At 37.2% G+C, this 25,459-nt stretch overlaps 3 protein-coding genes across 10 annotated transcripts; all 3 read right to left on the bottom strand.

Moving 5' to 3' along the window:
- Positions 1-959: 959 nt before the first annotated feature.
- On the bottom strand, positions 960-7,826 carry LOC111336679 (uncharacterized). 6 transcript variants are annotated; one of them, XM_088740855.1, is made up of 9 exons: positions 6,964-7,821; positions 5,435-5,524; positions 5,091-5,148; positions 3,859-3,963; positions 3,477-3,528; positions 2,971-3,189; positions 2,425-2,625; positions 1,482-1,606; positions 960-1,116 (listed from the first exon to the last, which is right to left on the bottom strand). In XM_088740855.1, the coding sequence occupies exons 2-8, from the start codon at positions 5,449-5,451 to the stop codon at positions 1,491-1,493; spliced, it is 768 nt and encodes a 255-aa protein (XP_088596981.1). In that variant the 5' UTR covers positions 5,452-5,524; positions 6,964-7,821; the 3' UTR covers positions 960-1,116; positions 1,482-1,490. The 6 variants fall into 6 exon arrangements, with proteins under 6 accessions (XP_088596981.1, XP_088596984.1, XP_088596982.1 ...); XM_088740858.1 differs by lacking the exon at positions 2,971-3,189 and having other exon boundaries at positions 6,964-7,826; XM_088740856.1 differs by lacking the exon at positions 5,435-5,524 and having other exon boundaries at positions 6,964-7,819.
- A 277-nt stretch (positions 7,827-8,103) lies between these two features.
- On the bottom strand, positions 8,104-12,781 carry LOC111336680 (uncharacterized). Its single transcript, XM_022942816.2, has 6 exons — positions 12,635-12,781; positions 11,042-11,134; positions 10,723-10,783; positions 9,968-10,195; positions 9,119-9,316; positions 8,104-8,427 (listed from the first exon to the last, which is right to left on the bottom strand). Exons 2-6 carry the CDS (start codon positions 11,132-11,134, stop codon positions 8,309-8,311), a joined length of 699 nt encoding a protein of 232 aa, XP_022798551.2. The 5' UTR covers positions 12,635-12,781; the 3' UTR covers positions 8,104-8,308.
- Positions 12,782-13,934: 1,153 nt separating this feature from the next.
- Positions 13,935-25,164, bottom strand: LOC111336675 (uncharacterized). Of its 3 annotated transcripts, none has more exons than XM_088740853.1 (11): positions 25,123-25,139; positions 22,200-22,233; positions 21,479-21,527; positions 20,885-20,947; positions 20,440-20,482; positions 19,975-20,277; positions 19,057-19,293; positions 16,476-16,640; positions 15,945-16,040; positions 14,522-15,487; positions 13,935-14,064 (listed from the first exon to the last, which is right to left on the bottom strand). In XM_088740853.1, the coding sequence occupies exons 3-9, from the start codon at positions 21,482-21,484 to the stop codon at positions 15,958-15,960; spliced, it is 900 nt and encodes a 299-aa protein (XP_088596979.1). In that variant the 5' UTR covers positions 21,485-21,527; positions 22,200-22,233; positions 25,123-25,139; the 3' UTR covers positions 13,935-14,064; positions 14,522-15,487; positions 15,945-15,957. The 3 variants fall into 3 exon arrangements, with proteins under 3 accessions (XP_088596979.1, XP_088596980.1, XP_022798541.2); XM_088740854.1 differs by lacking the exon at positions 25,123-25,139 and having other exon boundaries at positions 14,522-14,617; positions 14,849-15,487; positions 22,200-22,430; XM_022942806.2 differs by lacking the exon at positions 22,200-22,233 and having other exon boundaries at positions 25,123-25,164.
- Positions 25,165-25,459: the final 295 nt, after the last annotated feature.

Genomic DNA, 25,459 nt, shown 5'->3' with positions numbered 1-25,459 from the left:
ACTAAAGCTCGGTTTGTTTATGGTCATGCGGCTGGTTCCTTGAATATGTCATTGCCTTGATTATCAACCTGAAATGAAGAGATGGGCTTGACTTGTCCGCTGAATTTTCGCTTTTTTGATGCATCAGTATTTCTAATACTTGAGCGTTTGCATGCAGTGGTGTATATAACTCAAGGGTAGAAATGAAAAACCTGAAGGACCAGGCGTAACATATCATTCAATTTCTTCAGTGTCTTAATTCTAATTAAAAGGAATACGGAAGGCAATAGATATTTATGACGACCTTTGGGATAGGGCTCCGCTAGCGATCAAGCAAGCACTTATGGAATGTGGCTCCGCTAGCGATCAAGCGAGCCGTGGCCTAGAGTTAAATGATTTGATTGGATGAAATTCCAATCAAGAGAGCAACAAAGCTAGACTATTCAAACAAAGTTACGCTTCTTCATTTCCTTCAAGCAAATTTCCGACATTTTTTAATTAAAGCCATTTACTGGATTTGTCTTAAACGTCCATTTATATTATGATATATTTTTCAGTAGACAAAAAAAAAATCAAGAACTGCTAATATCTGTTCCATATTCAGGAAATGACTATTCGATAATGCGTGGTAGAAAAATTTACGAGTACTTTCCTGCCCGTAACACAAAAAAATATAAAAACAAAGTATGAACCAATTCATGTCTATGCATTTGTTCTAAATTTCTTTGAAATTAGACAATAAACCGGAAATCTCAAAAAATAGACAGGGTTGGGGAGAGCAGAAGAAAGTGTTGTTCAGCGGGTGTTGACAGTGGACTTTATACCAATATTTTGCTGTATTTTGTATGGTGTAGGATTTACTACCTGACTGTAGGGATGGAATTGATTCGGTTGGAATCTAACCCAGACACGATCACCGGATAACGAACAGTGGACTTTATACCTATGACTTTATGCACAGAGAGAGCAACAACTTATTTTCATTTCATACCATTCTTTATTTCCATATTTTGCACAGTTCTCACAAAAGTGACCTGTTTAAGCTCGATTCTCCATCACGATGCTTCCAGAAAATGCGTTTACACTTTTTCACGACATCGTGGAGGCTCAGAGATAGACCGTCAAAGGTCAATTTACCTGCGAAAAGAGAAAGATGGTCTGAGATGAAACTCAACCGACTCGCTCAGAAGCTAACGTGAACGGAGAAGTTCGTCACTTGTTAGAGCAAAAGATTGGTAAACAAGAGCAATTTCATGAAACGGTACATTCTTGTTCCTGCGGGATCCTAGATACGTGTGAGGTTCTCTTTAAAAGATAAAGATAACCTAGCTTGTCATCGATCTCAACAGTAGACTACTGTTGTCTTCAATCCAGTTCTGCCCTCTTAAAATTCCACCCAGTCTCCTCGTTATAAAAGAAAATCTGAGATAAGTACGAAATGTCTCCTTTATGTCTCCTATGGCAGACATATAGAGAAGGAGTCCTATAGATATATTTTCTACCTGTTCTTATCAGTCTTGCTCCGTATTGGCATCGAAGCCAAATGGAAACGGAAGCGAAGATTCCTCCGTACCTTCCACTATCATAAAGGTGGGTTGTGCTGTAGTCATCGCTGTTGCCCGAGTTTCTGAAAAGTTTGTTAGAAGGCAGCAATAAACAAATACACATGCGTAGTGGATAAGGTAGTTACTACTTTGCTTAACTATGGATACACTACTTTTGATTCTTCTTGCAGAATTAGAGAACACTTTGCAATCAAGTTTCCATAAGATCGTTTGAAAGAAGCCTTAACGAGGAAAAAATCAAATTTTGTTTTCGGTCGCCAAGCCACACGGGATACCTTTGTGGCTGGGCCAACGCTTTCCTACAAGATTCTTAAAATTGTGCAAAGCATTCGGCTTAAACAATGGGTATCCTGATCCACTCTGGTGTTCTCCCAGAGAAGTAAAGGGGGGAGGGGGTTAACGTTTGAGTAGGACTGAGATCGCTGCTTAGTTGTGATCCTAGCCCCAACGAAGCAACAAATTGATTTACATAACGCCCGAAACGTCAGCTTTTGTAATCGTTACGGTAGCCAATTTACCATTTCAACGTTGTTGATATGTGCAAATTATTTCGTTACTCACACCGACGCAGCCCCAAACAGTTTCTTTGGAAACTATCAGCCTTTATTCATTTGATTTACATAAAGTATCGGCTTGCTCCGGCCAGTCTGTAAACTTTTTAAACGTAATATTATATATGGGCTGCAAGAATTCCGGTTAGAAAACCGTTATAGATTGACATAATACGATACTTAAAGCCATCAAGTTTTTTATCCTTTATTTCCGCTTTCTTAAGGGGTCCACAACAGGTATTCGAGGTTCAAGACCTGCAATGAACGTAAACGATACCCTTATCATGAACCTGGGCTTCCTATGGGTCTGTACTTATGCTGATACGTACTGCACTGAGGACAGCAGTGATCCGGCTTCATTTCAGTCTCTAGGCATCCTTCTGGTTTGAAGCATAACAAAAGATTGTCTTCACAAAACTCTTTACCATCTGCTCTGCATTCGCATAAAGAACAGATGCCTTTCTTCTTACCCCCTGGCAAACGCACTAACCTCTCCCATCTTTCGCCAACTTCTCTATCATCGGAACAATCTGTAAATCAAAAACGTAAATGATGTTCAATGGTAATCAATCGCCTTGGTTTTATTGTTTAAAAGGTACATGTACATCAAGAAGAAATGTAACAAGAACAGAGAGACAAAACTACAGTGGGTACACGCTAACTCGAGCACGGTTAACTCGAACAAGATCCGATTTCCCTTGACCCATGCATTTTTTCAGTCATTTACAATCAGCGAACTGGAACCCCCGCAAACTCGAGCCATTTTTTGTTTCCTTTGGGAGTTTGAATCAGCAGGATTCTGCTGTATTCACAGGTTAATTAACAGTCAAGCACACTGGAGACATACAGAAAGAGAGAAAAACATCAAAACTGGCCTTTTTGCTTGCACTCAGGGCAGCAACTGCCAGGCCGCCATACATAGTCCTCCACCTTGCACTGATCAGCTACATGACAACTGTATAACTTTGTGCATTTTCGGAATTTTCCTTTGATGCATTTACATTTATCACAGCGATCATACTTCGGGGCCACAGCGATATTAACGGTCGTGCCTGATTTGTACTCCTCGTTCCTATTTATGCACACTTTTGATCCTAAAATGGGAAGCGAAATTACCATAGTCCTGTCAGAGTTATCTTCCATCCTAAGAAATTATAGGGAGTCGCTGTGATTCCCGACAAGAGGCAGTATGTGTAGAATCTCCAAACCCAATTTTAGTCATCTCAAAGCTGCTTTTCGGTCAGGTTACTTTCAAGATACGTTTCGTTTCGAATCACTTAGCAATGAATCTTAGTGATAACTCGGTATCAGCGAGTATTGCAGCTTACCGCTTTTTCTTGCGTAGCCGAATGGTTAAAATATTGATATGATGTACATGTACCTCGTTTTTCCATCATCACGGACACGTCATGGGCCTCAAGATCTGAACTGTCCTGAAAATGACATACTAGTTCTCAGCTATAAGTGATCATTAATTTAGTTCTTCTCTTTCCCTTCTCTTACATTCAGGACAATCTGAGTGATCAATTCAGCCACAAACTTACTTATGTACGTAACGATAAAACCCAGTATCTGAGGGAACTAATCGCCTCGATGAACCAAATTCCACCTGATAATCCTTGGCATGGGTTAAAAGTTTGGTTTCTTCATACTGATTTCCAACAAAGTCATTTCTAAGTGACAAAACTATTCTTTATGTAACCAACCTTAGGGAAACAATACATAATAGGAGAATGGCCCCATATTTTGCATGAATCACAAACCTCTTTAACAGAACGACCCTCAGTAGAAACGATAAAACCAACGTTAACGAAGATGATAAGTGCCAGCTTGAATTTGACGGCCATCTTTTCTACCTCCAGTGCACTCTGAAAAATTCATTTTACAATCAATCAATCTGGTTAATAAGTTCGTTCTAATTAAAAATCTCTATTTTTGCTATATTCTTTATCTAGGGGTATTTTATCATTGTTTTACTTTGTTATTGCTTTCATACCTCTAAGGAATTCTTTCCACATTTAAATGCACACTTAGTATTTTATCTTGACCTGACAATGATGTTAAGCAAACGTCGAAACGTCGTCGTTTTTTAAGACATTTTAAAGACAATTTGGACATTTTAAACCTCAATAGTTTTAAGTTTTTCGCTTTTTTTGCAATGTTTTAACGTCAAATTATTTTCTTAATCGTTTTAATTTAGTTCAATAACGCTCGTAGTTAAATGGTATTGGTCGCTGAAATCTTTGTTTTCGTAACTAGCTTTTTGGAACAAATTGCAGAAATTTTTGAAATGTAAGATGGTCAAAGAAAAGTTTTGATACCCAGAAAACTTTAAAAATGAAGATCCTAGAGAAAAAAAAATCTTAGTAAACTTTACTTCCAGCTTTTACAACAAATAGACGTACTTTATGATTACACATCACTTTAACCCTAAGTTATATAGTAAATGTCTTTCTGAGCTCCCCCTTCCTAATATGGATGCAACAATGCGATGCAACGGTGTATTTTTATGCATAAACTTATAAATTACAGTGAAAGAAACAGTATGATCACTCAAGGCACAGACTATCATAGCCATAACACTCGCTCCAAGGAAATTATTAGATCTGTTAGATCAAACACGAACTGGGGTCTACTCAGATCTTTTAACAGTGCATTGACAGACTGGAGTTCCCTCCCAGAAGACATGAGATGTCTACCCTATGATGCTTTTAAAATTTCGTTGCTTAAATATTTTGAATTTTAATAGGTTCCGTTAGTGTGTCATCTCTTGCACATCGATTTTATTATTTTCTGTTCAGGTCATATTTTAGATATTTCATATTTCCACCGTGAGTTTTTACTTATTAATTACGTGATTACTTATTTTATACATTGTTAATTTTGAGGGCCTCACTGAAAGCCGCTATGGCGAGCTGGGCTCCCTCTTTAAATATTTTTTAATAGATAAATAAATATTTTTTAATAAATGAATAAATAAATGTGGCTCACTGACCGTAACATAAAGGTGGGGAAACCTCCCTTCCCCCTTTTCGATAAATCCCTTCTTCCCCCTGAACATAAACGCAGTAATGATTATATGCTTAGTGATTTATTTGGGCTCAATTCAGGGATACATGTATTTGAAAGCCTTCGCTAGTTTCCGTTTTAATTTTTGTAGGTTTTCAACCAAAGACATCTATTCTTTATATTGTATTCGATACATCGACATTATGCCCTCAATGATTTTTTACTAAATAAAAGCTTGCCATGAAGTCCTTTCATCTCTTCAGTACGCTTATTCTCTTTTGAATCTTGAAAAATAAATTATAATTATAGTCTCGTTGACTGAATACCTACCCAAAAAATATTGTCATATGATGTCAAATCTGGAAGTGATAGGTAGCATCCTACCTTGGCCCTTAGAACAAGTTACTAGCAATGACAAGGCTTTATGGCAAGAAATTAAAACAAAAAAAAATAAAAAAGAAAACGATGAAATGTGAGAAAATTAATACTGAACCCTCGGAGAAGGCCTGTTTTAAGCCTTGGTGGACTTCAGAAGATGCTTATTAATGCGAGTCAGTGTCATTTTAACATACTTTTTTCTTAACTTCACCTGACAGAGACAGAGAAAAACTGATGCAAAGGGTTTCGCGTTTTCTTGTCGAGTGAAATGAGAGGCCGATCGAATTGGTTACAAAGGCTAAAATCAAAAATCAACTGATCAAATTAAAATTTCAATAACTGAAAAGAAATACCCAAGTAAAAGGTTCTCATCAACAATCATCCTGATGAACTACAACGCTTTGAAATGTTACCGAAAACGGTATAATGCCAGTGTAATGCATTGCAAGTATTCGAGAGACGCCAACCCTTATTGCTTTGTGTACAAACGCTAAAAAAGGTTTAAGAGCTAAGATCAATACTCCGCACAAGAAATAAAAATTGTTTTGTCAGCGGGAAAACAAACATTTTAATTCGTATCAATAGTTCTCCAAATTTAACCACATCTCGACAATTTCTCTCTTAAATTTTGGTTTCATCCGAGTAATTATTATCAATGCAGCTATGATCACTGTTTATGAGCCTTATTCAAATGGCGTCAATTGCTCCTAAAATAATGACCACGAATATTCTGGGACATCTGTCCCACCATCCTTTTGTTTCTGTGGTCACCTGAACGTGTCCCTAGGTGAGATATCAATCGTCTCCACAATCAAAAGACTGTCTGAAATGGTCAAACACCACAGTTTTAGAAAAATGGTCATTTTCATTTTGAGTGGAAGCAGTTAAAAATAAGGCCAATTCTGTCCGTCCAAGAATCTTAGCGACGAACGAGGTTTAAAGGATTTAAGTATACGTGAACTGATAAGTCTGTAGCCACAGAATATATCTAAAGATTATAGATAGTCTAGACATTAAATTCCCTCTCCATCTAATGATTGAAATTAATTGCAATCCAACCACCAAAAGGTGGTTATCGACGCTTGTTAATTAAGCTCCATCAGTTCAAAATGACATAGCTAAATTTGCCTGAGCACCAACTAAAAAAACCTTTGCGTGTCGCAACAAAACACCAAGTCCACAGGTCCCATTAGCGTCCAAGCGGTTGATGATGGCTTACAAGATCGACACATTGAAAACTGTATACCTACAGAAGGCCTCTAAATTGTCTCAACGCAGAACTGAAAAAATAGAGTTTCAAGGGTTTCACCTACATGCGAATCAATAGAGACGATTTTTGATTAGCATCGCAAGTGTAAAGTGAAACGTGTATCCTATATGGACTAGCACATGATATTTAGGCATGTTGAATCACTTGACAGAACTTTGTTTCGGTCAAATATGCAGGAAATATTAAAATATTTGTCCTAAACGCGACCTACCCAAAACTTGATTGTAATCACTCTGTCCGTCAGGTAAATGGATCTAATTCACATTTTCCAGAGTAGTCATTTCAGAAAAAATTAACGGTTATTAACATATAAATACAGCTCAATATTATAAAAGAAATTGAGTTAGCAGTTCTGAAAACAGTTAGAATTAGGCCTTTGTCATTTAGGAGAACAAACCGCCTTCTATTTCAAAGTCATCTGCGTCATCCATAGAGATCTCTTCCTTCCATTAATTGTTGGCAAATTTAATGCATTTGAATTTTAATTACATCGCGACGACTAAATTGCTCGCGACTTTTCTTATTTGGATATTTGTTAATCAAAATATATTTTTATTCTCCAAAGCAAGAAGAAGAAGAGCTGATTAAAAAAAAAAAATAAAAAATATATACGTATTGGTTATCTTCGTGGCTTTCGCATTGGTTCGGCAATAACATGAAAACAAAACAGACCACAATATGAAATTCTTTTCACCATAGTTAAGGTAACTAAGAGATCCGAACAATAGAGTGAATTATTCTGATATCGATTCGATGGAAGCAAAAAATAATGTAAAAATTACAGCAGGGAATGATCACGAAAGCTTTTTAATATCTGCACATGAAACCCAAAGAATAAACTGAAAGGTGATGCCGTGATAATTTTAGAGATGACTGTAGAGTTACCAATCAACTCAAATGCGCCTCGTGGATGTCTTGGCGTTTGCGTGAGACTTGACTCATTCCGCTTTGATTATATGGCTTCGTTTTTCCACCATGTCGCATTCTGATTTGCCACACTAGTGGAAATAGTTGTCGACATTGTCCACTCAGGATGTCCCGCGTTGTGCTTTACGGTATAATTATAATCAGACAAATTCCTACCGTGCGTTGTTGAGGTGTGGAACTGGAAAAACTGCAGGACTGGAGAAATTAATCCTGAACTGCAAAGTTTTTGAAGTGAACAGAACCTCTTACAAGCAACAGAAGACGAAAAAAAAAATTAAGTATCAAAAAATTTGTTAAAATTGATGATTGAATTTTTCCTCACGAAACATTGAGGAAACTGCACGAAAATCCCTGATTCGGTTTAACCACTAAGGTGAGGGTTGATAGAAGTAATTTTAATTTTAACATGACGACTGCAGCAAGCAAAGAATTTCTTTTCAAGTTTTAATTCCAGGTTATAATCAAGTCTCACTAAGACACTTATTTAACCATCTCTTCTTTCACAACACAATTCATCAGAATCATTGTGCTTACTCTTTCCTGGAAAAAAAAACCGCCGGAAGTTCTCAGAGATCTAAACACCCAAAGCAAATCGCATCTGCGAAAAATAACATTCACTACGCCTGGTCTTAACTTTCTTGGTCTTTATTGGCGTCCAACGGGAAAGGAGGAAAAGGTGGCTCTGTAGGTTCCGTCAGTACAATGGTAAAGCTTGGTGCAGTAGTCGTGGTTGATTTGGCCCAAGTTTCTGAAAGATTTGATAGAAAAAGAACAGTGAGCTGTTACCCTACAGTAGCTACACCACCTACTCACCGAGTGACGACAACAACTGCATCAACCGAGAAATAACATGAATAACCGTAGGAATGAAGTATAATCGTTTGTCTTACGATGCAGTCAGTTGCTAGGATCGCGACTTTCAACTACAAACTGCTAGTCTTCTTCAGTAAGTGAGGTTGACTAGTTCCTCGTTGACAGAGATATACTTCATCGAATCCACAACTTTCTCACTCAATATTATTTTGTGACGGTAATCATGGACCTATTACCCAATGAGCAGTTTCCCTAACGCGCAACTTTTACTACTTCACGGACTCATTGGAACTTCGTATATACGGCTTCTTGTTGCTAGGTTATTCTCAACGTTTTCATGGCGCTAGTTTGGGTGATGGCTTCGTGATGAATTTACTTTACTTAGTATATAGAGTTAGTGGGTACCAGTCATGTGATAACAAATTGAATTTTTGTCAAATGTGTTAAAATAGACCATTTTCTCGCCTCCATCAAAAAGTACGCCTTTTATTATTTAGTAAATTCCTGTGCTCTATGTAGTGATTATTCCAATGCTTTTGCGGTAAGACCTCTTTTTTCCTCTCTATTTCCCTCTATTCATGCGGCATTTATTTTTATCATTAACTCTTTCAATTGGTGGTACTTACTGCACTGTGGACAGCAGAAGTCCGGTTTCATCTCAGTCTCCAGGCACCCTGGTATGTCGAAGCAAATGAAACGGTTGTCATTGCAGAACTCTTTTCCGTCTGCTAAACATTCGCAAAGGGAACAGATGCCTTCATTCGGCCCTGTCTTACTTTTTATCCTCTGCCATTTTTCCCCAACCTTTCTGTCGTCGGTGCAACCTGTTAATCAATAACTTTATTCTTTAATGCCAAGAAACGATTGGTTTGTTTTGAGCGAATCAGAATAAAGGCTTCGTTGTCTCATAGTTCACATCTATGCCACACTGGAGTGATAAAATGCAATGGCCTCTGAGGATAATAGACGTGCAATTAACAAAGAAAACTGATTTAGATATTGAACGAAAAGCAGCTAAATGACGGCAAGCTTGTCCGTAGTGTCGTTACGCCGGGAAGGGCTATATAAGGTAACAGAGATGCAAAAAAAATAAGAAATTGCAAATGATGCAGGTTGATTTCATTACATTTTTTATCATTCTTTCATTCTGATTGCAAGTAACCATTCTGTCCAACTTATAATGGTCTTTGTCTTGAGCTACGGAATAATTTGCTATATGAGTTGAAGTAGTTGGCCTCGGTACAAATTTACAACAGAATCGTTCAAGGAACCAACGGCAAGTCAGCAGAACAACAGAAACCGAAGATCGTGTAACAGAAAGTTCATGAAAAAAAATACATACGAGAAACGTGCAGTTGATGGAAACCAGTAGCAAAAAAAACCAACAACACTGCTCACTGATACAAAATAAAGTCAAGGAACAGTGGAGAGATGATGATGCTGAATGAGAACACTTTGACAAATAAGTGACTCACTTTTTCGTTTGCACTCAGGACAGCAGCTATCAGGAGGCCATTCGTAATCCTCAGCCTTGCACTGCAGAGAACCCACTTCACAATCGTACAATTTGGTGCATTTGCGGAATTTTCCTTTCTTGCTACAAGTACATTGATCACATCGTGCATAATCCGGAGCCACATTTATGTCAACTTTTGTGCCCGGTTTGTATTCCTTGTTTCTGTATGTGCATGTTTTGGATCCTCCTAAAACATTACGTAAAAGAATGACAATTAGAATGAGCGACAAAGGATTGCTGAGGTCGATGAAGAAGACATGCTGAGAATGTCCATAGCCAATCTCCCAACCCCAATAATAGCTGATCATCAGTGTTCAACGTGTACCACAGTCTCCTAAGCCCACATCGGACTGATCAGCCACATGCATAAGCTATGAAATCGGTAATCATCAATAACAATGGACGAACGTTAACAAACACTGTCATTGGCTCAAAATTTTTCTTGAAGCGAGAAACTTCTGTATTTCACCTTGCCTGTACTCCAATCCCGCGAATTCGTACTTTTATCTATCTGCATGGGGTTACTATCGCCACAATTACGAGAAAGTTGTGGTTGGTCTGCTCTGGACGGCATATTTTCGTCCAGAGCAACACACAACAATGTGGCCATTTCCCGAGCTTTGCGATTTACTGTCTTTGTTAAGTGAAATACCTTAATTAGGGTACGAGACTTAAGAGTGAACTTCATAAGTTCTTTAGACGTTTTGAACTTACCACGGACATATCGTGCTAGTATCATGGAGGAATCATCCTGGCTCTCTTGATCTGGACTTTCCTGAAATAAAAAAGCAATTCCCAGCTATGAAGAAAGCAAGAGAGCCAATATTTAAGCGGGGAAATGACTATTTTGTCACCAGGAGGCTATCCCCCTCTCCCTCTTCAGTGAGCTTAGACTGTATTGGCTTTGTTAATAGTACTTTTTAGGTACCTGGTTTTAATTTGCTAAGATATGATTGAGAATTATCGGGAAAAGAGACAACGCAGTCATCCACAGACAAGACAGAAGTTATAGCGGACAAAAGTTGTATATTACCTGAATGGAGTCATGTCCCATACCGTGGTTTTTCATTGGGTTGCCTGACACAGCACATGCCTCAAAAAGTAAGACGCACAATAAAAAAAGCATCTGTGGAAGGGAAAAAGTGTGAACACGTTTACTAGTCTACATCATTTTTGGTTAGGATAGCACGTAATAAAGAATTCACTGGGCGGTAGAGATTTCTACTTCATCGCCTTAAAAGCGAGTTTTAGGATAGCGCGTAATAAAGAATTCACCGGGCGGTAGAGATTTCTACTTCATCGCCTTGAAAGCGAGTTTTTAAAGGAAGTGATCTGACATCAAGGAAGATGATACGAAGAGAAATTTCTCAAAATTTGAAGTGATTAACGCTTAACCTTTATAATCCAAAAGAAAATGTTATTTTCATTGTCGTTGTCATCACTCAGGATATTTTCACTTGATCGTACCGATTTAAAAATGTCTCTAGGCTGAATATTTACAAACTGGTAATACTATTGGGCAGACGCGACAGTCATCACTAGATGGAAATGGTGTGTGAAACCAAGCAAATATCAAGCATTGTTCTTGCTCTACAAAAAGAGTTGTTCTTAATTGGTTACTGACGAATGCTTAAATAGATCATGGGATTTCCGTATTGCACTATTGTACTTGGATGGGGTTAAAGCTTTTAAAGATAGATAAACAATGTTGAATTCAAGAATCTTCCGAAGAAACATTTAACTTGGTTGTAGCATTATGTTGCGCTACGTCGAAAGATCTCGATAGGATTGTACTGTGCTAAATGCGTTAGGACTTTTAACTGACACTTGCATGTTTAGGTGGTCCCTGACATTTGAGGAATTTCTGGAGGTAACCAGAGGTTCTAAATTCGTCTTTTAATTATAAGAATATTGCATTTATGATTTTCAGTTGCTTTTAGCCACGGTTGGCTTACTTCATTGTCTGTAAAAATCTGAAAGTCGCTAAATTTGCACAGGCAAAACATGCCAAAGAAAAAAGTTGTAAAGTGCTGTTTAGGTCCATCCTTCTAAGAAACTAATTAAACTTTGGTCATTGTGCCCCTTGCTTAGAAAACTCTGGGATACTTTTTTTTACAAACTCAGTTCTTCAGAGTTTGGTTTATATAATGGGTAGATTTGATGACAAAATTTAGAAAATTTGCCTCTTCAGATTCGTTTTAGGGAACAAAACAGTTTACTTTAACTGCTGGTAGATTGGTTCGCAGGCTAGATTGTTATATCATGCGAACTACACTTCCAGACACATTAGCCGGGACACCCGCTGACTGCAACCCCTGCCCCTCTAAATGTTGGTCTGCAAGATGGCATAGACGCATTGACAATTATCAACATTGTAGGGAGGAGAGGGGCGGTAGAAAATCGTAGACGTTGTTTTCTGGATTGTATAGGATTTTCTGGATTGTATAGGAGTGCAGTTTTGCAAAGTGCTTTGAGGAAGAAACCTTCCATGTTTGAGTCTGAGGCGAATGGCCGGCAAACCTTAGAATTACATTAGTTGAAAGGGGAATATCTTTTTGAAAGGATATCCTGAGATGAATCCTATTGGAAAATTTTTGGTTATAATTTCAAGAGAAACTGAACTTACCTTAAATGGTGAACTTGTGGAAACAGATCCGCTACGCTCTGTAACAACTAAGTAATGTAATATTTTCGCAGATTGTCTTTTTATAACAATAGTCTAAGCCACGACACCATAAATATGCAAACTTAAATTGGTTTAAAGCTTGGCTGATTATCATGATTAAAAGCTTTTGTTTAACGACGTGGTACAGATTATATATTTCTTTGTTCTTTAGTTTATAGTGTTTGGTTTTTTATTCCAATTCATGCGGCACTAGTTTTGAGGTTATTGAATTGAATGAAAATAAGACAAGGACGCGCTTTTTTCCTGTCTGCGCTGTGCAAACAGGTTACGATAGATTGTGATAGTTTTGAGCCACCTGCTTTGCCTTTAGCTATGAAAGGTGACTGTTCAGTTCTAAAGAATTCATTGAGCGAGCCTAAAGACAAATTTTTTTCAAGTTTTGTACACTTCACGCCTTGAAGGAGATTTATCAGGCGGTTCTGTCAAAGTTTGTGTTCTTTTTCCTCAGCGCTTTGCTTGTCGATGGGAGATCCCACATAGATAACAACCACAGTGAAATATGACAAATGTGCAATATTGAATTAGCTTGTTTAATTGTAAGAGTGATAAATCATCATTGAAATTCAATCCAAAAGAAATGAAAGTATAATGCATTATTTCCAGGGCACTTTACTTCCAGCAGTGTCTTCGATAATACAATGACAACTTGAATTAATTATCAGCATCATTCTTTCGTAAGTAATTACGGTACCCCGAGGTAAACAATTGCCCATAGTTTCCTCTAAAATGATTGCAAAATTAAAGCCATCTGTCACGTAATGGTACAAGAAGAAATTCACTCAACACCCGCACCAATTTATATTACCTGCCTGAAAGGGAGAGTCAGTGCAGATAAAAGCTACCATCCAGAGGCGATTAAAACCATACAACTGACATTTCTAGAATCCACCGCTTTCACATCAAGGCCTTTCCTGTTGAATGGGCTCACGACTCGCGTTTCCCAAGCGACGTAGCCACATTTTAAAACGTGTGGCTTTTTTTTTCATATAGTTGGTTAGTAAAAGGCACCACTATCCCAAGAGTGAGTCCTGACAAATATGCAGTGATGATTTAGCTTGAATAATCAGTGATAATCGGTCTGTTCTTAACTTTAGAAACGATCAATATTTCTACGATTCCAAGGCTCACCTAGATCTAGTTGCAATAATGTTGTCAAAGAAAACTGAATCAGATGTAAAAACAAATACATGTGTGGAGCTCACCAGATCAAACAACACAGTCAATAAAATAAACCAAATCCTTGAGTTTTAACGTTTTTAATTTTTTTCTGGTTGTAACTACTATAAAAGAACATAACATTTGCAGAATACAATAGTTAACGTAGGGTGAGGAGCCTCTATAAGACAGTAATTCCCGTGGATCATCTGCACCTGAAAATGAGTTACAAAAAAGTTGGTTAAATCCTGTGTAGCTGGTTTTCAAAGACAAATGATTAAAAATTCACGCTTATCACTTCAGAAGGAATATATTCTTTGGGTTTTTGGCAATTCAAGTTGTAGCACCAAACAGAATCACGAAAACAAAAACAAAATAAAAAAAGGTCAGAAAAATTAATGGTAAAATAAAGAGGTCAAATAGAAGGAGTAGATGGCGAGGAAAGGCAAAATAGGATCAACTACGATGCTCACTAGAAGATTAGAGAAGGAAAGAAGACGATCAAGAAGATGAAGAAGCTTAGAAAAAGAAAGAAAAAGAACAAAGGCTAGACGAGAACAATGACGTATGCAATTCCTGATTCCTGATTACGAACTTATTCCTGATTATTCGAACAATTCCTGATTACGAACTTAGCTGCTTAGCAACGGTTTATGAGTTTATCGTCTTTACCTCTTATTTCGCATCAGAAAGGAAAAGGGAAGGTTGGCTCTGGTCTCTCCTCCGTTGGCTTGATTGTAAACACTGGCGGAGGAGTTGTTTGTGGTTCTGTCAAGACAAGAAAGAAATTTATTGATCAATGAAAAATAAAACAGCTTCATGTGTCATTGTCCGCTTTACCAACAGGTGAAAATGATCGGTAGTGTGATATATGCTTTGGAGATTCTGGAAGAACTGGACATGAAAGATGAAACTGCATTCATCAACCGTGTTCCTTGACTCTTTCACTCCTAAGATCTCATAAGCAATTCTCCTTACTGTCAGCCATACAATTTTTACCATGTCAGTTTCAATATTTCCTTCGTTCACCACTGTTGCACCTGGTTTCTATTTCCTTTCTCTATCTAAAAGTATTATGGATTGATATCGTCATTGTGACACTACACAAACCCTTGGCGATTAAAACCATACAACGGACATTTCTAGAATCCACCGCTTTCACATCAAGGCCTTTCCTGTGGAATGGGCTCACGACTCGCGTTTCCCAAGCGACGTAGCCACATTTAAAACGTGTGGCTTTTTTTTTTTTTTTCATATAGTTGGTTAGTAAAAGGCACCACTATCCCAAGAGTGAGTCCTGACAAATATGCAGTGATGATTTAGCTTGAATAATCAGTGATAATCGGTCTGTTCTTAACTTTAGAAACGATCAATATTTCTACGATTCCAAGGCTCACCTAGATCTAGTTGCAATAATGTTGTCAAAGAAAACTGAATCAGATGTAAAAACAAATACATGTGTGGAGCTCACCAGATCAAACAACACAGTCAATAAAATAAACCAAATCCTTGAGTTTTAACGTTTTTATTTTTTTCTGGTTGTAACTTCTATAAAAGAATATAACATTTGCAGAATACAATAGTTAACGTAGGGTGAGGAGCCTCTATAAGATAGTAATTCCCGTGGATCATCTGCACCTGAAAATGAGTTACAAAAAAGTTGGTTAAATCCTGTGTAGCTGGTTTTCAAAGACAAATGATTAAAAATTCACGCTTATCACTTCAGAAGGAATATATTCTTTGGGTTTTTGGCAATTCAAATTGTAGCACCAAACAGAATCACGAAAACAAAAACAAAATAAAAAAAGGTCAGAAAAATTAATGGTAAAATAAAGAGGTCAAATAGAAGGAGTAGATGGCGAGGAAAGGCAAAATAGGATCAACTACGATGCTCACTAGAAGATTAGAGAAGGAAAGAAGACGATCAAGAAGATGAAGAAGCTTAGAAAAAGAAAGAAAAAGAACAAAGGCTAGACGAGAACAATGACGTATGCAATTCCTGATTCCTGATTACGAACTTATTCCTGATTATTCGAACAATTCCTGATTACGAACTTAGCTGCTTAGCAACGGTTTATGAGTTTATCGTCTTTACCTCTTATTTCGCATCAGAAAGGAAAAGGGAAGGTTGGCTCTGGTCTCTCCTCCGTTGGCTTGATTGTAAACACTGGCGGAGGAGTTGTTTGTGGTTCTGTCAAGACAAGAAAGAAATTTATTGATCAATGAAAAATAAAACAGCTTCATGTGTCATTGTCCGTTTTACCAACAGGTGAAGATGATCGGTAGTGTGATATATGCTTTGGAGATTCTGGAAGAAATGGACATGAAAGATGAAACTGCATTCATCAACCGTGTTCCTTGACTCTTTCACTCCTAAGATCTCATCAGCAATTCTCCTTACTGTCAGCCATACAATTTTTACCATGTCAGTTTCAATATTTCCTTCGTTCACCACTGTTGCACCTGGTTTCTATTTCCTTTCTCTATCTAAAAGTATTATGGATTGATATCGTCATTGTGACACTACAATTGTAACTAAATTCCCAAACCCCAGGCAGAAAGAAAAAGCGATTATTATTATTATTATCATGTGCAGTCTTATGATGGACAGGAATATGGTAAATACCGCAATATGGACAGCACGTTCCGTCCGGGATTACCGGCTCATTGCAACTTACAGCTGGGCACATAGGTTTGACAACGCGACAGGTCGCGGAAACTTGCCCATGGCACTCGCAAAACAAACACTTGTCATCTTCGTAACTCAACCAAGATTGCTTGCCATCGCACTCTGAAATCACAAAATTGCAGACGGCATAGTTACTTTCAAAATTATCATTGAGTTTAGCGGAACAGCATCAAATTATTTATCTTTTGGATGTCACTAGTCAGAATATTTAAACTCACTCGTTGACTTATTTTGCAAATTTGAACCAGTTTGAATCTTGTTGTAGACACTTGAAGCTTTTGCTATAATCTATCTATCTGTAATAAATAAATAATAAATAATAAATAATAGTAAGTTGAAAAGGTTTAAAATCGATTACATTACAGTTCTGTAACGTAATCGAATTACATCGTGACAGAACATTACTATAATATAATGGATTTTAAATCTTTCAACTCACTATCATTTATTACTAACGCTCCGTAAGTCGAGCACTCTTTTTAGCTTAGCAATATATAAATACATAGCTTAGCAATATATATAAATGTGAGGGTAGAGCCTACCTTGGCATAAAGTGCTCAATGCTGCGTTAGCAGAGCTGGGTATACATTAGTTGAAGAATCAAAGAGGGCGCATCGATTCTCTGTTACTCTGAGTTTCGCGCCGAAGCGCTCGTCAGACAGAATCTGTCTGACGAGCGCTTGTCTGCGCTCTGTCTGACGAGCGCTTCGGCGCGAAACTCAGAGTAACAGAGAATCGATGCGTCCTCTTTGATTCTTCAACTAATGTATATATATATATAAATGTAAAAATGTAAAAAACCTTATCCTTGAATCGGAGAGTGCTCTACAATCATACGGAGCTTTGTAAACGATTATTTAGGAAAATAAAAATTAAAACTTGGTACCAAGGTTTAATTTTTATTTTCCTAAATAATCGTATATATATATATTTATTTATTTATTATATAGATACTGATGAAATACCAGGATTTCTCCTTTTACTAAAAAATATCTTCACCGCGCGCAGTGAAGATACTATTTTTATCTTTCACGTGTGAGGATATTCGTATGGCCATGGTTACCAACATAATTACCCAATTGCTGTTTCGAAAATGAATAAAAAAAAGTTGTCTTTTATGAGGAAATTTCATCGGTATCTATTTAATAAACAGAACATTACATGGCCGCTTGGGGATACGAATTTTATCTTCTCGTGCTTCACCCTTTTGTTTAGGGTGCCCTAAAAGGAACGAACTGGCGAGTGCGTGCCGGCACTCAACTAAATATTTGATAAGACATGCTCAAACCACCTACTTAAAAAAGGATCGTTAGTCAACTAGTATCTTACCCACCTGACGAGAGAGGACTTTTAACCCTTTCGAAACAGATCTGTAGTGCGAAGTTCTAGTGCAAAGTTTTAATTTTTATTTTCCTAAATAATTGTTTACAAAGCTCCATGATTGTAGAGCACTCTCCGATTCAAGGATATGGTTTTTTACGTTTATATATATATATATATATATATATATATATATAAGTATATATATAAGTATATATATCTTATATATACTTATATAATTTGAATTTAAATTAATCCATCACTAGCTTAGAAATTAAACTACAGATCTCCGTTTTGCCAGTGGGACTTTATGCCACTAACGTAAAGCTATTGTTGTGATTTCATTGTTATCTTCATAGATAATAACGAGAGTAATTATGATAATAATGATATCCTAATTAGTAGGTAAATAGGAAAAATAAATGCTCTAGTTAGACTGAAAAGACCGATGGCAGGATCCTTATAGGGAACCGACGTTGGTAGAAAACCGGCGATCAGTATATAAAAGATATAGGTCAAAAAATGGCGATGAGAAATAAGGTTTAAAAAATATATAAGAGAGACTCTACATACTACATTTAGTAATTTGTAACGGTAAGGCAAAATGTGTACTCGAGTCTATCGGCTCACTCAGTCGGAGTTCATCCAGGTTCAGTCCGTGCATCATGAAGCCACTAAGAGTATTACTACTCCCATCCCTCCCCTGGACGGGATGCTAGTTAACCGCAAGGTTCCCCCCCTAGCATTTTATAAGGATTCCTTGAAAATTCACTAGTACCCATTTCTACTCCTGGGCGAAGAGAGGCACTGTGGGAGTAAAGTGTTTTGCCTAAGAACACAACACAATGTCCCCGGCCAGCGGCTAGAACCCAGATCCCTCGACCCGGAGTCCAGTGCACTGTGCAGTGTCTCTATCATTTGTCTAGACTCTTATCTAAATCCTAAGTCATTTAAGAATTTAAAAAGAGAGGTTGTTCCAATCCTTTCCAGCGGCTTATTATGAAAGGCATTGGCTCATAACAGTTTTGGTCTTGGGAGATTTAAGACCACTTAACTTCTCTACTATTTCGATCCTCAGAGCCTTACCAACACGGAGTTTAGATCTTATCATCATAGTGTGCTTACTACGATCATATTTACCCTTGTCATTGTAATTTTCAGAGTTACCCAATGAAAGTGGAATAAGAATTCTACTTACTCCTCCTAGAAGGTTCCGCTTTGCATTTCGGACAACACTCCCCTGGTTCTTTTGGATAAACAATTTCTTTACAGCCCAACAATCCAGTGTCACATTTGATATGCATGCAGTCAGTCAGGTTTCCTTTTATGCACTCACACAATTCACAATAATCGTCCGTCTTGTGATATATTGGAGCTTCTTCTCCATCATTGAATACTTTGTCGCCATATCTACACTTCCCATCGGATATAATCCCTACAAAGACATTACAGAACATAAGTAGGATTAAAGTAAGTTGTTTCTTCGTCTTGTTTTAAGAATGGGACTAGGGAAAAATTCTGAGTCCCCGGGAGGATTCTGCGTTCTGATGCTACACAGAAGATTCTGAGGTGAGCTAAGCCATTACAGTTCGGTTTAAATGTGACAGGCGACCTGCGCGCTTACTGCTGAGATAAGCCATGTCGAAAGCCAGAATTTCCAGGATTGAGAGGGACAACCAGGGTGTCGAAAAGGGTTTGTTCTTTTATCAGAAGGGAATTTCGAGCCACTGTCTGGAAATTAACTTCAAGTGTAATTGCTTGCTCCCCTAAAACTCTCTTGGGTTTTATTAATGATCAGATTTTCAAAAAGGGTCAGTTATGGAGGTCAGAAAAATCCGTGAGTCGCAGAATTTCACTCTGAGTCAGTATCTACCGCAGGCCCAGCTAAGGCAGCAGAAAAGCCACGGATGCAAGGGAGAGTTTTCCAGGCAAGATTATGGAGAAAAATGAGGCAACATATTGTAACTGATAAAAAGCAATTTTTTTTCATTGAGGCAAAAATTCTCAACCTACAAGGACAATCAATTCAGTTTGCGTGTCGGTTGGGTATCACCTATACATTTTAGCGAAAATCAAACGTTTGGAAAACCCGGATCGCTTCCTAATTTTCCTCTACCTGGATTAACGCTTTTTTTGTAAATGGAGATTGTCTTCTTCGATCCGGCTCCACCTGGACATTTGCTTTCGTTCTGCATTTTAAAATTATTTGGATCCCATTTTTCTAAGTCTCCATTTAAACACAAAATGTTTTTCTTTATCTTCTGGATTCCGATGATTGCATAGTCCTGGCTCTCACTGCACTGGTCAATAAGTTTCTCTGCTCCGGCCTTAATCTTCTTGTACCCCTTCTTGCCAAATACTTTCGCCTTTTTCAGTTTCCCAGAACTGAAACAACCCACAGGTTCGTAATTCGAAGGAACTAATATATGGTTGAAAAAAAAAAACAACTGATTTAAGACTTTTAAAGATGGTGATAGTCCATAGACAGAAACTAGAAAAGAGTTGCAGTTCTAAGAGAATGTAACAAAAAATTGAAGTTAAATGAGGAAATGCTAAAAACATTAGAGGCTGATGATTGTACCTGCTCTGTTGTACCGAGCCAGGTCGTCAAAGTCCCACGGTCCCTGAAAACAAGAAATTGTCAGTTCACTTTTTGAACGGTACTCTCTTGACTTTACTGTTGAAACTGCTTAATAAGATATATTTGAGTGGGCTTCAGTTCGTTGGCGCGAAGGAAATGATGTATTTGGACATTTAAATAATGACTGCTGAGTGAGGAAAATAAAGGTGGCGGGCGCGGCCAGATTGACAGACTAACAAAGGATTGTGGGTTTAAACGGGTACAGTGGAGGACCACAGAAATAGACAGGGATGAAGATAAAAAAGTTTCCAAAAGAGTTAAGAGCTTTCATTTTTTGGGCTAAAATTTCTGTAGATATGCAATGCCATTCAAAGCTGCCACAATTAATTCTGATTAGTTGCGCTCATTGACATTGGAAAAATCACTACAAATATAGTTTACAAACCTTGAAAGGTGTGCCATTCACTAAGCATATTGTCATCAAAACAACGCTAACCAGTAAAATCACCTGTGGATAGAGATAGTTAACTTTTGTCACAACCTACTCCTTAGCATTTTAAAGTTTAAAACTTTGATGCAGTGATCTAAAATCGATTTAATAAAAATTAGGCCGTTGGTACGCAGCTAGACACGCGACGCCAAAGTTGAGGCCTTTTCGCAAGAACCATGATCGGTGCTGAAAATATTGTTAAAAACAATGGTTACAACTTGTTAACTGAGTTATAAATGTGCGTTCTCTTTATGACATTTTAAAGGAAATCTACGAAAATTTGGGGAAGAATCGACCCATCCATCGAAGAATTACAAAAAGACCATAAAGGTTTCTAAGCCACCCCAGGTGCTGTTGAATTGAAATCTATTGTAAGTCATATCACCAAGTCAATATCAAAACATGTGTGCCACGGCTCTTTTAATCAGCAATGGATTCTACTCTGACGGAAAAGATTAAAAAGGGTGACCCATTTACGAAATATTAATTGTTTAGCTTCAAGAACTTGGTACTTGGCAGTTTGAAAAGCAAAATCAGGGTTTTACTTACGTTCATCACTTTTCTTGCTTTTTGGAGAAGCTCTGAGTCGACTCTTTTGCTTTAAGAAAATTAAGATTTTGGGGGAATTAATTCATTCACCAACAAGTAGCATACAATACTTCTGGAGAGCGCTATGTCTGTGTTTCTTGGACACTTTTCGACATCTTTTCTTTTAATGTTTTTTCGCTTTTGGAGCAGTATTTTGGAAACTGAGAGGCTTTTCATGCAACACCTCAATTTGATATCTTTATCGCCGATTTAATTTACGATTGCAAAACGCGCTCCGACAATTGTTTCACTCGCGTTCATTATGTTTTACGATCAGGTAAAAAGAAGCCTCCATCGGGCTTGCATCACCCTGAGTGCTTGTAAACGGGTCTTTTCCCTCCTGTAATTTACACAAATAAGTGTCATAAAACCAGCAGAGAATATCGTTATTTTGAATTTCTCGCCTCAATATAATTCTGTTCCAATTCCTCTTTACAAGTGTATTTCGTTAAAACACCTTGCTTAGCTTCGAGCGAATATATAAGGCTATCAAAATAAGCAATTAGTAAAGCAAAAATCATTATTACCAACCACCAAAAGCCATTTACAAACCTCTCTAAATGTGATTTTGAAACTTTTAAATTTAATAGACACCTATCGTAAACTAACGTTTTAGAGTAAAATAAAAGTAAAGTCATGAGTAATGGGTGCTTCTTTGGTATCACTCCTAGCCTTACTTTACCTGTGTATACAGCTCCGTGTGCGAAGATTAGGAACTGGAAATCAAATGAGCCTTTCAGATTAGGTATTTAAACGTTTTGAAACAGAAATTCTTCCCAAGAGAGTAAATGGTCATAGAGACTCTATAGAGACGAAAAGACTACGTGCTAGGTCGAAAATCAATTAAGTCTTTAATTAAGAAAAATCGTTTTTTTATGTTGAAATTCGTGAAAGTTTTGCTTCTTACTTCATTAATTACTATGAATGCCTTTCTTGAAAATATTAACAAATTACAAATTAATCACACATCTTGAAAAAAATGGATAATATCAGCCGCTTCTTTACAGTAGAAAAGTGCTAAATTATTTACACTGTACTTAAGCTTTTATCCCACTTTTAATCAAATTATGACAATGTCGTAAGTCTGGCACTTTAGAACATGAATACTAGACGTTGTCCTGTTGGTAATAACCTCATTTTTCAATAAGTCAAATTAAATTTTATGTGCGTTTAGTAGCTGGTTGGCTAAAATAAACAAATTTATCTGGAATTAACATCAATTGGATTTTTCAATGCGAAAGAGGTTAAAATCTTTTTAAGCTTTTTTGAAGTCACTCGCCAAAGTTTTTTTTTCTTTTGAAGAAGGAGTATTTGTCTTCACGTGAACAATATATCCCTATTGTTAAAGGTAGACATTATCATAGAATATACAAATTTAAATTTTCACACCGTCATTACGTTAAAAATGATTTAAAGTGTACCTGAGCTACTGATCTAAGACTTCGAGTTGACAAACCGAACAAGAAAGGACGACAACATCGTGTTTCATAGCGTTTCGGGCGTAGGAAAAATCGAAACGTGTTCATGGTGCAACTGCTTTTCAAATTTGTCCAACAAGAAGATTTTCCAATCAAAAGACGTCTTGACTGAGGACTGACGTCCAATGCTGAGAGGAGAGAATCTTCTCTATGAAAAGGAGAGTTTTCCACGATGTCATTTGAAGTTCAAGTATAGTTGATTTTGTTTTGAAATACCATCATAAAATAATGTCAACTAAGAACTAAATGGTATTCTGTTAAGTGCGAAAAAGTGTTTACATTTATACTCAATAGTGATGAAGCCTTCTGCTATTGTTATCGAAACGTTAGCCACTTCAGTGGAATTAACCTCTATAAAGCGGTCACCGGCAAGGAATGGTGAACGCTAAATGCAGGTTCCAAATGAAGGGGATATCATAAAACAAGATGAAAACGCCATTTTGTGCCATAACTTACCAGTTATTGAACAAAAGCTCGCTCAAAAATTCTACTAGCATTGATTTCGGGAAATAAACATGGATTAGATTTTACTTGTAAGATTATTCCCAATTTTATTTGAGTGGGTCCGCTCTAAGTGATCGTTCAATACAGGTGGAGAAACTACGATCAGGCCGTTGGGTCTCAGAAAAGGGTGACCACGACCGCAAAGTTGACCGCTTAACACAGGGTGACTGCTTTTTATACTGTGCCGCTTAATATTACTTACAGCAGTCCTTCTCACGTCACGGCGAAGGTGATCGTTCCAGCTTATGTATATGTAGTAGAAATGTACAATGCATAATTTGAATGGCCTTATGATAATAAATCGATTCAACAGACAAAAGACGGTAAAAGCAAAACAAAACAATAACAAAAATGATAAAGTGAGAACAACAACTATTTCATTGGATCGGTTGGAACACGGAAGAACATTTGTGTGACACCCGGCTTGCTATTCTTATCTAAAAAGTACTTTCCTGAACTGAAATACCTTAATAATTTGAAGAGGACCGCGAGAATTGTATCTCTTGATATTTCACCCTCGCCTTTTTTTTTTACCATCCTCTTTGCATCAACCAATCAAAAGCACCTGAACGCCAAGAACCTGAGTTTTCCATTAACCTACATCTAACAGCTAGTCAGAGTGGATGAAAGAATCTGAATGTTTAGATTCCAACTGTTAAAGCTTTCACTTTAAATATTTGTTCAATCTCCTTAGTTACTGGACTAAATAAAAATTTTCGAATTGAAACATTATCAGAAAGTACTGATCTCTTCGAAAGCTCCCGTTACACAAAGTAGATGCTACCTTATCCGAATAAAAAAAAAAAAAAAAACCAGCGTGCTTTACCCGGAGTTTTTTTAAATTTTAATTCGTAGATCTAAACTGAGCTAATTTCCACATCTTGAAAAGGAATAGTCCAGTCCATTTAGACCTTGATTTAAACGTGCCTTTAAACTTTCAGGATAGTTTTTATACCGAAGACATACTATTAAGAGTTAAAGGGCAAAGTTTTAAGTTTGAGGGGAAAGAGAATTTAGGTTTGTCGTCTAATATTGCAAGCTAAAAGTAGAAGTCTGCAAGTTCCGGCTGTCCTCCTAATTTTCAAAGACCAGTTGGTTCTCCATAAGGACTTCTACAAAAAGTCGTATTTGCACCTTGATCCAGGCATGATTTAAGACTGTAACGAGAAAGGCTGATAGTTTCTGATAGTTTCTGTTTGGCGCTGCGTCGGTGGGGGTAACGAAATAATTTGAATATATCAACAACGTTGAAATGATAAATTGGCCACCGTTACGGTTATAAAAGCTGACGTTTCGAGCGTTAGCTCTTCGTCGGAGCGAATAGAGGAATTGTGGGTTGTGTGTGCTTTTAAAGGCAGAAAAGGAGAAAGGCAGAAAAGGAAGAAAAGGCAGAAAAGGAGAAAAGTTTTGCACTAAGCAAGTAATACTAAGAGTTGAAGCGTTACGTTATGAAAAGACATTCAGTTTTGGCGTCTAATATTAAACGTTACTTTTAAGCAGAAGTCTGCTAGTTCTGGAACTTCTCGTTATTCAGTCAAAGAGCAGTTTGTTCTCCGTAAGGATTTCTACCAAAAACTATAGTTAATCTGAAGTTTTTTAAATTCTTTAGGCTATGATTCTTACCTGAATGTTTGCTTTGTTCTTCCCCGTCCTAAATGAAAACTTGATGTCCTTCTTTCGCTTTTAAAGTGAACATTTGAACATCGTATTTATAAAAGGCTACTATTGTTTTTCTTGTGATTGGATAACTCCTAACAATCAAAGGAATATTTGTCAAAACAAATAGGGGGTTATTTACCAACTACAATAGATGATTAATTGCCAGCTCACAATATTATTTTCAGGTAGGTAGAATAGAGAAGCTTTGTCGATCCTCTGAGATGTTGGAAGATGATAAATTCGTCGAGGTCTTAATACACGAGATACTAAGTGGCGGTAGTACAAAGCAAATTATGTGCAT

Source organism: Stylophora pistillata, chromosome 12 (assembly GCF_964205215.1).
Source record: "Stylophora pistillata chromosome 12, jaStyPist1.2, whole genome shotgun sequence".
In the NCBI taxonomy this organism is placed as follows: domain Eukaryota; kingdom Metazoa; phylum Cnidaria; class Anthozoa; order Scleractinia; family Pocilloporidae; genus Stylophora; species Stylophora pistillata.
This window is presented reverse-complemented; position numbering and strand designations above follow the sequence as displayed.

What these genes read in the sequence shown, in the direction of transcription:
- LOC111336679 (XM_088740855.1), bottom strand. An exon ending in TTCCCCACCTTTATGTTACG is followed by an intron (nt 3,964 to 5,090) that starts GTCAGTGAGCCA and finishes TGAATTTTTCAG; the next exon opens with AGTGCACTGGAGGTAGAAAA. An exon ending in TCACTGCTGTCCTCAGTGCA is followed by an intron (nt 1,607 to 2,424) that starts GTACGTATCAGC and finishes CAAACTTTTCAG; the next exon opens with AAACTCGGGCAACAGCGATG.
- LOC111336675 (XM_022942806.2), bottom strand. An exon ending in AGCGGAACCTTCTAGGAGGA is followed by an intron (nt 16,641 to 19,056) that starts GTAAGTAGAATT and finishes TTGTGATTTCAG; the next exon opens with AGTGCGATGGCAAGCAATCT. An exon ending in AACGTGCTGTCCATATTGCG is followed by an intron (nt 16,041 to 16,475) that starts GTATTTACCATA and finishes TTGTCTTGACAG; the next exon opens with AACCACAAACAACTCCTCCG.
- LOC111336680 (XM_022942816.2), bottom strand. Translation starts at nt 11,134, where the DNA reads ATGCTTTTTTTATTGTGCGTCTTACTTTTTGAGGCATGTGCTGTGTCA. An exon ending in TGGGACATGACTCCATTCAG is followed by an intron (nt 10,784 to 11,041) that starts GTAATATACAAC and finishes TTTTTATTTCAG; the next exon opens with GAAAGTCCAGATCAAGAGAG. An exon ending in CTTCTGCTGTCCACAGTGCA is followed by an intron (nt 8,428 to 9,118) that starts GTAAGTACCACC and finishes CAAATCTTTCAG; the next exon opens with AAACTTGGGCCAAATCAACC.